Source organism: Antrostomus carolinensis, unplaced genomic scaffold, assembly GCF_000700745.2.
Source record: "Antrostomus carolinensis isolate BGI_N321 unplaced genomic scaffold, ASM70074v2 scaffold17151, whole genome shotgun sequence".
Taxonomy (NCBI): domain Eukaryota; kingdom Metazoa; phylum Chordata; class Aves; order Caprimulgiformes; family Caprimulgidae; genus Antrostomus; species Antrostomus carolinensis.
Window position 1 is genome coordinate 719 of NW_010293695.1, and position 12,879 is coordinate 13,597.

The 12,879-nt window shown below is 47.5% G+C and overlaps 1 protein-coding gene across 1 annotated transcript in view; it reads right to left on the reverse strand.

Moving 5' to 3' along the window:
• Positions 1-469: 469 nt before the first annotated feature.
• Positions 470-12,879, reverse strand: part of LOC104532235 (alpha-2-macroglobulin-like protein 1) — a 30,643-nt gene continuing 18,233 nt past the window's right edge. The window contains exons 19-35 of the mRNA XM_029087315.1: positions 11,023-11,251; positions 10,572-10,695; positions 10,283-10,404; positions 9,808-9,859; positions 9,320-9,403; positions 8,739-8,915; positions 8,344-8,425; positions 7,536-7,692; positions 6,194-6,268; positions 5,842-6,013; positions 4,772-4,986; positions 4,241-4,456; positions 3,729-3,844; positions 2,960-3,050; positions 2,601-2,669; positions 1,208-1,310; positions 470-510 (exon numbers count right to left, since the gene is read on the reverse strand). Of these exons, the coding sequence (XP_028943148.1) occupies positions 470-510; positions 1,208-1,310; positions 2,601-2,669; positions 2,960-3,050; positions 3,729-3,844; positions 4,241-4,456; positions 4,772-4,986; positions 5,842-6,013; positions 6,194-6,268; positions 7,536-7,692; positions 8,344-8,425; positions 8,739-8,915; positions 9,320-9,403; positions 9,808-9,859; positions 10,283-10,404; positions 10,572-10,695; positions 11,023-11,251 (2,125 nt within the window). The remainder of the gene's footprint in view (positions 511-1,207; positions 1,311-2,600; positions 2,670-2,959; positions 3,051-3,728; positions 3,845-4,240; positions 4,457-4,771; positions 4,987-5,841; positions 6,014-6,193; positions 6,269-7,535; positions 7,693-8,343; positions 8,426-8,738; positions 8,916-9,319; positions 9,404-9,807; positions 9,860-10,282; positions 10,405-10,571; positions 10,696-11,022; positions 11,252-12,879) is intronic.

Here is a 12,879-nt window from a genome sequence, read left to right on the forward strand (position 1 = left end):
AGGAACAGGTGCCTGCTGTCTATCATGGATCAGAAGCCAGGCTTGGCACTGAGAAAGAGTCAGGCCCTGCAGTACCGGTGAATGTGGCATGTTGTGTGCACAGCGCTGGAGGGCTGTGGAACTGCAGGGAAAGTGCCAGGGAAAGGAACTCTGCTGACTTGAGGAAAGTATATTTGATGTAAATCACATTGGTGGTAGAACTCAAGACAGGCAGCCCTTGTTTTCTGTAACATACCTCCAACTCTGTCATGTGCTGGGCACCTCAAACCTTCCACTTCAGCTCTCCCTTTCCCTCAGTTTAACCACTGGGATGCAGAAACTCACCCTTACTTAGCACTGCTGAACACTTCCTACCCTGAACCTGCAGTCTGGCAAGTTTCCTGACCAAGGGCTCTTGCCTGCATCTCCCTCCCTCTCCATACTCTTCAGGACCATGCCTGTGATGAGAAAAGAGGTGTTGGCCCTCACCTCACTCGCATGGAGCGCTGTAGCTCATCACCGTAGTTTCTTCTGGAAGATGAGAAAAAAAACGCTGGTGAGATAAAACACTAAAGCAACCCAACGTTGTGCCTCTGTTTCTAGGAGAGGCATTCCCTCAGCTTACAGACCATGACTCCCCTCTGCTGTGACACATTAAACCACTGGTACATGTCAAAGACTCTGTGCACAGCTAGTCCAGACTCACCCAAGTCATGGGTCTTGCGATCTTTTGAAGCATTAAGTTCCAAACAGCTCCATTACAGTTATGAATTCCTCACTTTCTGAAGCAATAGCAATCCCTGACATATTTCTAGCTTTTTCTCCCACTAGGAACCCCAGAGAACAGAGGACAAGTTGTTTTCCGTGTCATTCTTCTAAGGGGACCCTCACTCCTCTAAGCCATCCCCTCAATATGGCCCCTTTGCCTTTGCTGTCTCCCACAAAATGCATATACAGAAGCATGGCTCTGAGCTTCTTGCTCCCCTCTTGTTGGGAGAGTTAGACCCTAAGTGGATCTACATGCCAACTCCAAGCTTGCAAGTTCTAGGGCCAGAGAAAGAAGTATCTACCATTTTGAAACCCAAGAGGTTAAGTCCATCATTAGAGAGAATCTAAGGGGCAGTTAGATAACACATCAGGGCTGGTACTGTCTTAGACTTGTCAACTTCAGAAAATTCCTTTCAGTGGTATATTTGGGTGGTTTCTGCAGTACAGCATCTGTGCTCACCTGGCATGTAGTAATCGTAGACCTTGATATTAGCTGGCTTACGATCCTTCACTTGCATGTCCTGCTGCAGCAGCAAAGTGTAGGCATGAGGCTGTCTAGTCAGCTAAGACCAAGAAATGCAAGGATTATAGTCAGAACCAAAGGTCTGCAAGACAATCCCTTCCACCCACTCTCACTCAGGCCCCATGGAGACCTCACCACTAGGACAGGTCTATTCTGCTCTCCAGTTCATCTCAGAAATATCTTTTACTTCACTTTCTGTGGCCACCTCCCACTTTTGGTCACCAAATTTAACTCGGCTCATGAGAGACATGAGTCAATGTGCATTAGGTATGTAAATGTATCACTAGTGTTCCCAACCAATCCCACATTCCCATCCAGCTCTGCTCGGAGCTCCTTCATGCATCTTGCCTCAGTGGCTACTTTCTTCTACACAGTCCCATTACATCAGCCCTTATTCTCCAGTCTCAGACAACCCTCATCATTAAGCAGACAAATGCAAGGTGTGGATGAACAGGTGGTGGTAGTTACATGACCTGCTGTTGATTGGGTTCCACCTTGTGCTACCTGGCAGCCTAAATTGAAATCTTTCTCTGTGCTGCCTTTCTGCTCTGTGCTGTAGATGTCATAGGATCATAGAATGTTGTGAGTTGGAAGGGACCCACAAGGATCATCCAGTCAAACTCCTGTCCTAGCATAGGACAGAGGCAATGAAAGCAGCACTTATGCGAGTCTAATGCATCCACATGACAATAACCCTCTTACTCTGAGGCTAGCTTAGCTCAGCTTATTGACAACTGGGGATGAAGAACCACAGAACTGGAGAAACGCTCCTTGGAAATTCAAGGAAGCTTTTAAATTCATGCCAGGTCTTGTTTCTGGTGCTGTTTAGTTATGCATGTAGCTGGAGAAAGGCTGGAGTGTTGTTAACCTGTTGATTAATGAGGCCGTGGAGTGAGCACTGCTGCTCACACAACTATCTGGTTTAATTTTTAGTGATCTTGGCAAAATCCATGAGCAATCTTAGATGTTCCTTACTACATTCAGGCTGCTTAAGGGCTTTCTAAGAATTCAGGCTTTCTTGAATTTACTAGATGGATCTTACTACTATTCCCCAGTCCTGAACAGACTTTCAAGTCTCTGAACAGTGCCAACAGATGTAAGATTAACATCAGAGAACTTCATTTCACTCAACCCTCTATACAGGCTCTACAGCTGAACTACTGCAGGCTGACACAACACACTTCTCCAGGTCAGGGAATGTGGCTGGTATGCAGGAACAACAGCTCTGGATACTTAGAATACTAATGGACCCAAGATAGAAGAGTAACCTAAAAGCTATCTGCCACTCCATAGTCCTTTTAATGATAACATTAACCTAAATTCCACTCACTTCCTCCAGGTAGAGAATGACTCGGTCAGCTTCGCTTTCAACTTTCTTCACTAAAGGCATTTTCTTTAGCTGAAAATAAGGGGGGGAAATGTTAGAGACTTTAACAGAAAGCAGAAATACTCAGGTATATTTGTCCTTGTGAAAGCATGGGCAAAGTGTTGACATGGCCAAGGAAGCCCTTGAGGTAGAAGGGAAAGGCAAGGTGTGGCCTGCTAGAGACTTTGGGTATAAAGATTTCTTGGGAAGAAAAGAACCATGTTTCTCTGCCCACAGGAAAGATCCCAATTCTGCATACAGTCCTGCATGATGGACATCCATCATCATTTCCATCCCAGCTGGACACAAATTCGCGGTCTCACCTCTTCCAGTGAACCTGCCACGGGGCTGTATCCAGACAGCAGCTCCACTTGGATCAGGACCATGTTGGTGGACACACGGTTCCCTGTGTAGCTGCAGCAGGAACCCAGGGGACAGCACTAATGTTACTTTCTGAGCCATGATCTCCAGATACTCCAGCCCAGCTTTGGCACTCAGGTGGAGGAATCTGCCCTTCCTTCCAGTGTTTCTCCTGTAAGCATATCTGTTCCTGTACTGTAATAAATCTTTGTGCTTCCCCTGATCTCTCTTTTAATTGTGCTAAGCCAAGGAGAATAAATTCTTTGGAAGGCTTCTGGAGTTACCTTCTCTAGGCATGCCAAGGAATATCACATCCTCCACCTGCTCTCTTGGCAGTTCTGTTCCAAGTCAGGCACAGGGGTACAACAGAGGAGAGTCGTGTGACAGTCAACCAGGAGCAGAGGAGGGAAGACTTAGGAATAAGTGTCAGTGGTCCCACAGGACCTTCACATCACTAGTGTTTTGAGACCTAATTCTAGAAGGGGGTGAGACCCATAGACCTTGGGAGAACTTGTGGTGACTGACGTGATAACGAGGTAGGACCATAGCCTTGAGCCATCCCTCTGGGGCCTTGTACTTTTCACCCAGCTGAGGAGAGCATAGGTAAATGAATGGGAATGTCTTTGCACTTGGACCTCATGAGTGAAGGGGAATCCTGTCTGTCAAGAGACTGGTGTGGTGCCAGAAGCCTCTTAGCACAGGGGAGGCAAAGGGCAACTGAGTGTCTCCTACCGAGCATGAACAGTGACAGGGAACTGGGTGGCATTGGGTGCGGTGCACTCTGTCTGCACAGACATGGCAAAGGTGACGTCACTCCTCAACGGAGGGATGTGGTACCGCAGAGTGGCCTGCCGGGAAACAAACGAGCTGGTTGGAAGAGAACAGCAGGTTTTTTTGATGGTGAGTATCCTTGTCTAGTGCTTGACTGCTGCTTGCTGTCTTGCACGGATGTAAGAGAAAACGATGGGGCAGAAGCAGAGGTTCTGCTAGTACACTGCTCCTGGTGATGTTCAGTGGACTTCTTGGAGGAGAGGTGCAGCTCTGACTGGGTGGACATGATCCAGGTTTCATTTGGGGAATTGCTAATTGCCTTCCTGTTGGATCCCAGCTACTACTATCAGCCCCGAAGCCCAGATTCTCGCAAGTCACTGCAGCAGCCTGTTTTCAGTCTCATCCAAGTAGCAAGGTCCCCTGACTTTCAAGGCTTTTCCCCAGACAGACCTTTTCTCCCTGGTGGGGCTTACCTGCAGGAAGAGGCACCCATGGCCCTGCACATGCACAGTATAATCCTGGGGAATGGCTGGCAGCTCCACTGACTGCAGCAGGAGCCGATTGGTGTTGTCCACGTGGACGTTTTGGTTGAAACCCTCAGAGGAGAGTGAAGCCTGAAGATCAGGGCCATCCTTGCTGAAGGTCTTGGTTGCAAATAGAGCTAGGGCTTCCAGGGCAACCACTGTGTCCTGAGGAAAGAGACACATGTTGGGCAAAATAGGATCCCTGCTTCTTGTGCATGCCCACTCCTTAGCCTTTCCTTCCCTCATGCTGCAGCTACAGCGCAGTAAGGGTTGAGCTTTCCTGTTGGGTTTTTAGCATGGGATTAGCTCAGAGAAATGCAAATATTCACCCTTTCCCAATTTCCAGGAGCTGCAAATCTGTAATTTTTTCTCTCTCTTTTTTTTTTTTTCTTTGTTACTACGGGCTCTGCTATAACCCATTGCTCTCACAAACCATGGTTGATGGCAGGTTCTCTGCTGATGACGGCTCAAGGGGATTACCTGGGTTGAAGCAAAGCCTCCATAAGGGTTTTGTTGCTTGATGAGCCAAGACACAATCTGTGAAGCCTTTCTGATTTCATCTGAAGACAAACTTGATTTTGAAAGGTGAGCCATGAGGATACTAGATGTCAATTCCACATCAACAGATGGAGCCCGATACCAATATGGGGAGTCTTCTTCCTGTTTGGGCTGCTGACTCCAGAATATTTGGTCATCTAGAGGTGGAGTGGGAAACTTATGGAGTGTGTAGCTGTATCTAATGACTATGGAGTAGTGATTACACTAGTACCTAGCCCCTATGCTTAGGTACTCAGTGAACATGTACATTGGGACAAGATCACAGAATCACAGAATCATAGCAGTTGGAAAAGACCTTTAAGATCACCGAGTCCAACCATAAACCCAACACTGCCAATTTCACCTCTAACCCATGCCCCTGAGCACCTCATCTGCCTGTCTGTTAAATCCCACCAGAGAAGGTGACTCCACCACCTCCCTGGGCAGCCTCTTCCAATGCTTGACTGCCCTTTTGGTGAAGAAGTTTTTCCTCAGATCCAATCTAAACTTTCCCTGGAGCAACTTAAGGCCATTTCTTCTCATTCTATTTCTTGTTACCTGAAAGAAGAGATCAACCCCCAGCTCTCTCCACCCTACTTTCAGGTAGTTGTAGAGAGCCAGAAGGTCTCCCCTCAGCCTCCTTTTCTCCAGGCTGAACAACCCCAGCTCCCTCAGCTGCTCATCAGACTTGGGTATAAGATACATGATATAGGTGCATATCTTCCTATTTACACCCACACCCTACTTTTCCCAGTAAAAAACTGGGCTTTCAGGCTGGGAAGGAGCTCTACAACATCCATGAAGCTTCCTTTGTTTGCATGACTGGGAGACCAGGACTGTGAGATCATCCATAGAGCAAGTCTGTCTCACAGTATGGAGATAGCCTGGGACAGCTTGGCAAACAGAAGCCACTGCCCCTCCGCTGCTTCCCTGTGTTCCCTTGGTCATTCAGCCCTGGGATCTTCACACACTTCTGCCAATGTCCCTCTTTCCTGCCCCAAAGTCGTTGGTACCTGATATTATGGCTGCCTTATCCAATCTTTTGAGGATTTTCTGCCTGAGGGCCTTATCACCTGCTGCTGCAAAGGCATTTGCAGCTAGCGCCAGGCTGTAGAGGTTGGAACTGCCAGTATCAGCATTGACCAGGTCCTTTATACATCTCAGAGCTTTCCACATGACAGGGTCCTAGACACAAAAGAAAACACACCAGTGGCTGGCAGGGTGTATGGTGAGGGAATCCAGCCTTGATGTGTGCAGAGAAGGGTGGAAACAGGGACAGGACACATGGGGAGAAAACTGGTAACCTCCACATGTGTGGAGAAAGGCAGAGGGGCTGCACATCCCATCCCTGCTGCCCATACTCACAGAGCGTGGCATCCCTGCGTGTATCAGAGCTGTGACAATTGCAGAGCTCAGCCCCAGTCCTTCCTCCACTGCACCCTGCAGCCACCACAAAAAAAGAGAAGAGGAAGGCTGCTGTAAGAAGGGAGAGGGAGAATTTTTCACACAGAATCACAGAATCGTAGTGGTTGGAAAAGACCTTTACGATCACCAAGTCCAACCATAAACCAAACACTGCCAATTCCACCTCTAACCCATGTCCCTGAGCACCTCATCTGCCCGGCTGTTAAATCCCACCAGGGCAGGTGACTCCACCATCTCCCTGGGCAGCCTGTTCCAATGCTTGACTGCCCTTTTGGTGAAGAAGTTTTTCCTCAGATCCAATCTAAACCTCCCCTGCTGCAACTTGAGGCCATTTCCTCTTGTTCTTTCTAGTGCCTTCTGCTCCCCAAGAAAATTCATAGCCAGTGCAGACAACAGTGCTGGTCCTATTCCTCCACTAAGGAAGTGCCAGGTCTATTTGGTCTTGGAAGCCCTGCTTACCAGAGCATTTCTCAGCCATGGTGCCCCAAGCTCCTCTGGGCAGATGATTCCCTCCCTCTGCTGAGCACATTCCCCTTTCCCCTCCCATGCAAAAGATTTTCAGTAGCAGATTTCAGTGCCAGGGGAAGGTGATGTTCTTGCCACTGCAAGGTGGCACCTTGTTTGAGGGCCAGGACAGTGGCAAGGGTATGGAGGAGCTAAAGAAAAGGTATCTTTTGCAAGGGGAAGTGAAAGGTACCATTCTCTTCATTTCAAAGATTAATTATCCGAGGTTCTGTCCACTGAACCACTGCTGGGTCCAGTTTGGTGGTACTCTTGTGTGTGCCTGAGCATGCACAAGTGCTGTGTTTCTGAGTTTATAGGGCACATCTTTGGCAAGGTGATCCTCCCATGGGTGTCTGCCATCAATCTCCATTCACTCCATTTCTGACCCTATATAGGGGGAAGCTCAGACTCAAGGAAGAAATTGCAGCTCAATAATGGGAAAGGAAGCTAGGCCAGTTAGCTGGCTACCAGAGAAATAACACAGAGCTTGAAGATTATTTTGGTTTTGAGACATGTTACTTTTGAGATGGGGTTAGGGCAGGGCACTGGTTCAGTTCCCATGTGCGTATCATCAAATGCAAGCCTCCATCATTTGTAACTTGGAAAAGCCACACCATGGCTAAGCACAACCCTGAGAGTGACCTGAGGTTACCAAGGGTGACCTGGCCACATCAAGGCCTCCCTCCTACAGTAGGGTTCATTTGTTCTTGGCACCCAAATTGGGCCAGAAAGTGTAGGAGCTCAGAGGTACCTAATGAACAGCCAGGACATGTCATACCATCAGACCATTGTTGAAGAGCTTCCCCACACTCTTGAAGCAGCCAGATGGAGTCTGACTTTTAATCAGAGCACTGGCAGCATCCTTTATATTCTGCTCATCTATGTGGATGAAGTTCTGGGCTTGGCTGAAGGTCTTGAGGACAAGGGCAGTAAGCCTAGAGCCAAGGAAAGGAGAGAAAAATTGAATTGAACCAGTCACTGATATCCACCTCCAGTAGGAGACAGGAATCTGTGTCTTTCACTATCTCATCCCTGGAGAAATACCAGCAGGCCAGAGCTTCTGTGCAGATGGAGAACTGGAAGCAATGCACATGAGTTAGATGCACTTGAGACTTGAGCTCAGACCCATTTGCAGCAAGAGAAAAAAAATTCACCGACAGTTTAGTGCTTCCCACAAGAGCTCTGCCAATGGCAGGGGGCATGGAACTGGGTGATCTTTAAGGTCCCTTCCAACCCAAACCAGTCTGTGATTCTAAGAAAGTCAGGAGGGATGATGTTAAATGAGCTCACTCAGCCCCTTTCCCAATCTTATTTGGGCACAAATCACTCTGGAAAACCTGGAAAGAAGGTGTCTTTGCAGCCAAGATTTCAGAATCAGCCTCAGTTGGGATGCCCAAGCACAGTCAAACAGGGTTACCTCAGGGGTTCATTGGCACAATTGTCTTCCAAAACATGTAAGGAGCAGTTTCTGTTCAAAAATCCACACCTTCAGACTCTTTCAATTTCCCCAGACCAAAATCCAAGCCAGCTTGAGTCTGACCAGGTCAAGCTGTTGTTCCTTGATGTGTTGGGATATCTCTGCTTACCATGTGTTCCCTGGCTCACTCCCTTCCCCAAAGGCACTGTATGAGCCGTCTGTGTGCTTGTACAGGAGCTGCCGCTGATATCCTGTGGGAAGAGGCTGGGAGTATTGAAGATGCTCTCTATCTGTGGTGTTCTCAAGGTGACAACCTGCCCTGTCAAAAAACTGCTGAACATTATAGAGAGGAATTCAGCAAAGGGCTTTCAGAGGGACACTGTGTCCTCCTTGTTCAGTTCAGACACAGCAGCCTGATTTATACTGCTCTAATTCCCATGGTGCTGCAAGGGACACTGCACAAATCCTGTCCAGCACCAAGCCTCTGCTGAGATCCCCACTTCACAACCTACTGTGGTAGATGTCACCAGCTTAATAATCCAACATGAGCAGAAATCTACTCACCACTTTCCAGATAGCCAACTGCCTTCCGTTTGATTTCTGGAGTCAGTTGTCCTGTTTCTTCAAGATATCGTGTGATAAAGACATTGGGGGCAAAATGAACCATGTTCTGCTCGCCACAGCCACTGGACATCTGGAGGAGCTCATCTATGTTTCCCAGTGCTGTCCCCAGAATGTCACCTGTAGGGCAGAACCACAGCTTTGGGAGCTTTACATATTCTTGTATGTCAAAAATTTCTGGTCTCATCGATTCGGCAGATAGATAACCTGCTAAGACTGCTCTCAGTTCAGCTCTGCTTACACTAGGGTGACTTCAATGTCTATAAAGTCCTGTAGGAATAGTGATATGGTACTTGTCTATCTTTCTCTTGGCTGGGTGAAATTTTACATCCATCTGACCAAGAGTCACTTGTATAAAAGAGATGAGATGCTTTTCTGGAAGACATAAAGGTCCAGTATCACGCCTCACTGTACACACTTCCTCTCGTTACTCTGTTTGCTAAAGCAGACATGGTGGCACCAATAGAAAAGACTCCTGCAGGAAAAAAAAAAATCTTGCTTTCCAAGACCCCCCTAAATCTCACCTAAGAAAGTGATGTGGGCTCTCTCTGACCCAAGGACCCTGTTCTCTGGCATCATGAAAGTGATTGTCTCTGAAGCTGAAGTTCCTGCAAATGACAAAAGCATCAGAACAACAACAGGCAGGAGGCAGATGGAAGACCCACGGGCATTGCCAGGAGATGGTGTAAACAAGGCTGGGAACATCTCATCAGTTGGTGAAATCAGCATTCAAAAGAGAGGATGACACGGAGATCAGACCACCCACTGATGAGTGACCATGATGTGGTTAGGTAGTGGCTTGGTGCTGCCAGGAGCTTGTAGTACTGGGTAGAGCTGAAGGGCTTTGACTTCCCATAAAAGCTCCAAAATCCCTATTTTCCCCTCCCCATGCACCTCCAGATGGTCCTAGGTGGTTCAGAGACCACGCTGCTTCTCTTTGTTCTCCTTGCTTTGTGCATGTGTAAGGCCCCAGTGGTAAGACAGTCCCTGTCTCTGGGGTACCTGCACCTACCTTTAGGGCACAGGAGTGAGGTGTGGGTCTTTTCCTCTAGCAGCCCCTCTGCCTGGTGAGGAAAATCCTGGTCAGCTCCAAAGGGAGAGCAGTCAAATGAGAGAGCAGTTGCACAGCACCCCACCTGCCTGGAAGCACCCCTTTCATCCTCATGGGCCATGCAAAGGGCCTCACACAGGTGGCAGGGATACGCGTGCCGACAGTGAAGTTCCACTGGGAAGCAGGTTTCTAAGCCACCACATGGCCTTTGCCCTCTTTGCCCTGCTAGGAAGCAGTTCTGATGTCTCTGTCCCATCAAGTGGAGGAGATCATCTCATGCCCTGACCCAGCCTACCCCTAGAATCACTCCTTTACCAGCCTCCCTGAGAAATGTCCCTACCTGCCTGGCCAACTCTCCCTTCCCAGAGCCACCCACCAGGACACTTGGAGCCTAATCCAGTTCCAACCACACCAGGACCCTGGAGGATACTCTGACCTTCACCAGCAGGTGTTTAACCACTGTGTCCTTCCCTCCAGACTCTGGCATAACAGCTGTACTCTCAGTGCAAATATCTTCCTGCTCCATCGCCTCAGCAGTGACGGTGAAATTCACCTTCCCTAAAGAATAAAACATCAAGAGACCACTTGGCACCTCCATGCCTGTGTTTTAGTTTGCTCAGCCTAAGGCTTTGCACAAAAGACTGCTCTCCCTTCCAGCCCAGCTCTGGTTTCCTCAAGCAGCTCTGCCAGTGCCTCCCATTCCTACCCTTCCCTTGTCCCCTTACCTAATTTTGTAGCCTTCACATCCCAGAAAAATGCTTTTGCTGAATCAGGACACAGACAAATAGTGAACCTGACATTTGCATGCACAAATTCAAAATCTCTGGAGTCCATTAGGCTAAGCTGGAGCTAGAGGTGAAACAAAAGGGAGTTCAGGTTACAGAGCTGCTGCTGTGTTTTTCCTTTCAGTTTCTTTATCCAAATGTCAGCCAAGCCCAGAAGCCCAGGTTGAGCATGGCGATGGCCCTGTTGCAGTGTCTGTAGGTCACCAACAGACTAGGACTGGGTTTATGGGAAGGGTTAAGCTAGACAGAGATGGCTCTGCATGGAGCTTTGTGAAGAGTTTCCTTGGTGTCTTTCACCCACTGCCTGATGAGGCAGCCCCTCATCTGGGTCTCTATCAGCTACCACACATCCCCATGTCCAACTGTGGAGAGAGTGGAGAAAGCCACTCACCACCATGCACTGCTTCAGGTAGCTGAAGACTTTGACCTTCAGGGGAAATGACTCTCCTCGGAAGACAGAGTAGGGCAAGGTGGGTTCCACAAAGAAGGGCTTGAAGCTCCGCAGGCTGGTGGTCTCTGAGATTCCCAACCCATGGCTCTCTGAGGTGCAGAAAGTCATGGCTTTCCAGTCTGTGATACTGTCAGGTACTGTGACAGCTAGCTCAGCAGCCCCTGAATCACTGAGGAGAAAAAGAGCAGAAGGAGTTGTCCCCATCCTTGTCAAGGCTTCTCTTGGGAAGAGAGAAACATGAGACTAATAAAAGTTTTCTTGCTGCTGTTAGGAGAGTTTAATAAACAAAAACATTAACAAAAATTTATTATGAGCATTTTAAGTTACTATGTTGTACAAAAACCTTCTTTAAAATCCTGTACTATACTTAAAGGCTAGTAATTTCCGCCCGAACTGAGGTGACTATTTAACAATCCAATAAGAATTTTTTATTTTATTATCTCTATGGTAAATATTTTCCTGACATTCCTGTTAAAACAGTTGCCATAGTTGCCATGACCTCCAGTAGTGAAAAACAAAGAAAAAACAGGACTCTGAGCCCTAATCTAAGCATCAGGATTTGTGTCATCCACAAATCTATGAGAATAGGAATAATAGTCTCAAATGTAAATTTAATTATTTCTGGTGTTTCTTTCAATAGTTATTGTCATATACACCTAGGACAGGCAATGTTGTCTATATGAGAATTTCAGGAAGAAAGTTGTTAAATAGTGAAGATTTGAACTAGAAAATCTTATGTCCATTTTCTTTTAAATAGTTTAAAAAATTACCTCCAAAGTCAGTGCACTGCAGCAATAAGCTATTCGAAATTAGATTATAGTGTGTAAGAGAGAGAAGATGCAGAAGGAAATGCAGGAGGACTATGAAGAGGAAGTACATGTAAAGGTGTGGAGATTCCTAGGAAGAAGGACAGAGGTACGGGAAGGATAGCAAATAGATGGGTGAGGAAAGACTGAGAAGCAAATACAAACCAAAATTTGCTTCTGGACCACATTAAATTATTGCTTTGTGTGGGCACACAGGGCTCCCAGGTGTCCATGTTATACACCCAGCCTGTGTCAGGGAGTACTGAGTGACACTTCCACCACATTACCACCCAAACTCCCAAGCACAGCTTGACAGTCATCATTCTAAGCGTCACTTACAGCTCTGCATACACAGAATGGAAGATAGTCCCTGCCCTGAAACGGGCATCATCCAGCCAAATGAGCTAAAGAGGCAGAGATACTATTTTATGGATGGAGAACATCAGCATGTGGGAGAATTAAGAAAGCTGAGATGTGTGAAGATGAGGATAACAGTGGATGCTGCATAACTTGGCTTTAGCAAGGCCTCTGGCACAGTCTCCCAAAGAATCCTTGTAGCCACATTAGTGTGGAATGGACAAGTGGTTGGTAAGGTGGGCAGAAAATGTGCTGAACCACCGGGGACAAAGGATGGTTATTGGTGACACAAAGTCCAGCCGTTGGCTGTTTACCCTTGGCATCCCTCAGGGATTCATACTTGGGCCAATACTGCTTAATGGCTTTGTTAATGTCCTAGATAATAGGAGAGAGGACATCCTCTGCAAGACTGGCAGGCTAATGTGCGATGGATTAGCAGACCAACCCCTGTTGGGGAGGAGTTCCTGATGTGCCATAGGGAAAGGTTGCTATTATGAGGAACCTTGACAAGCTGGAAAAATGGGCTTGAAAATGGGTAAATAAAAAATTCTGTATCTGGGATGGAGTAATACCATGCAACAGTACAGGCGAGGTGGTGATTGGCTTGTAAGCAACTTTGTGGAAAGAGGGGTGG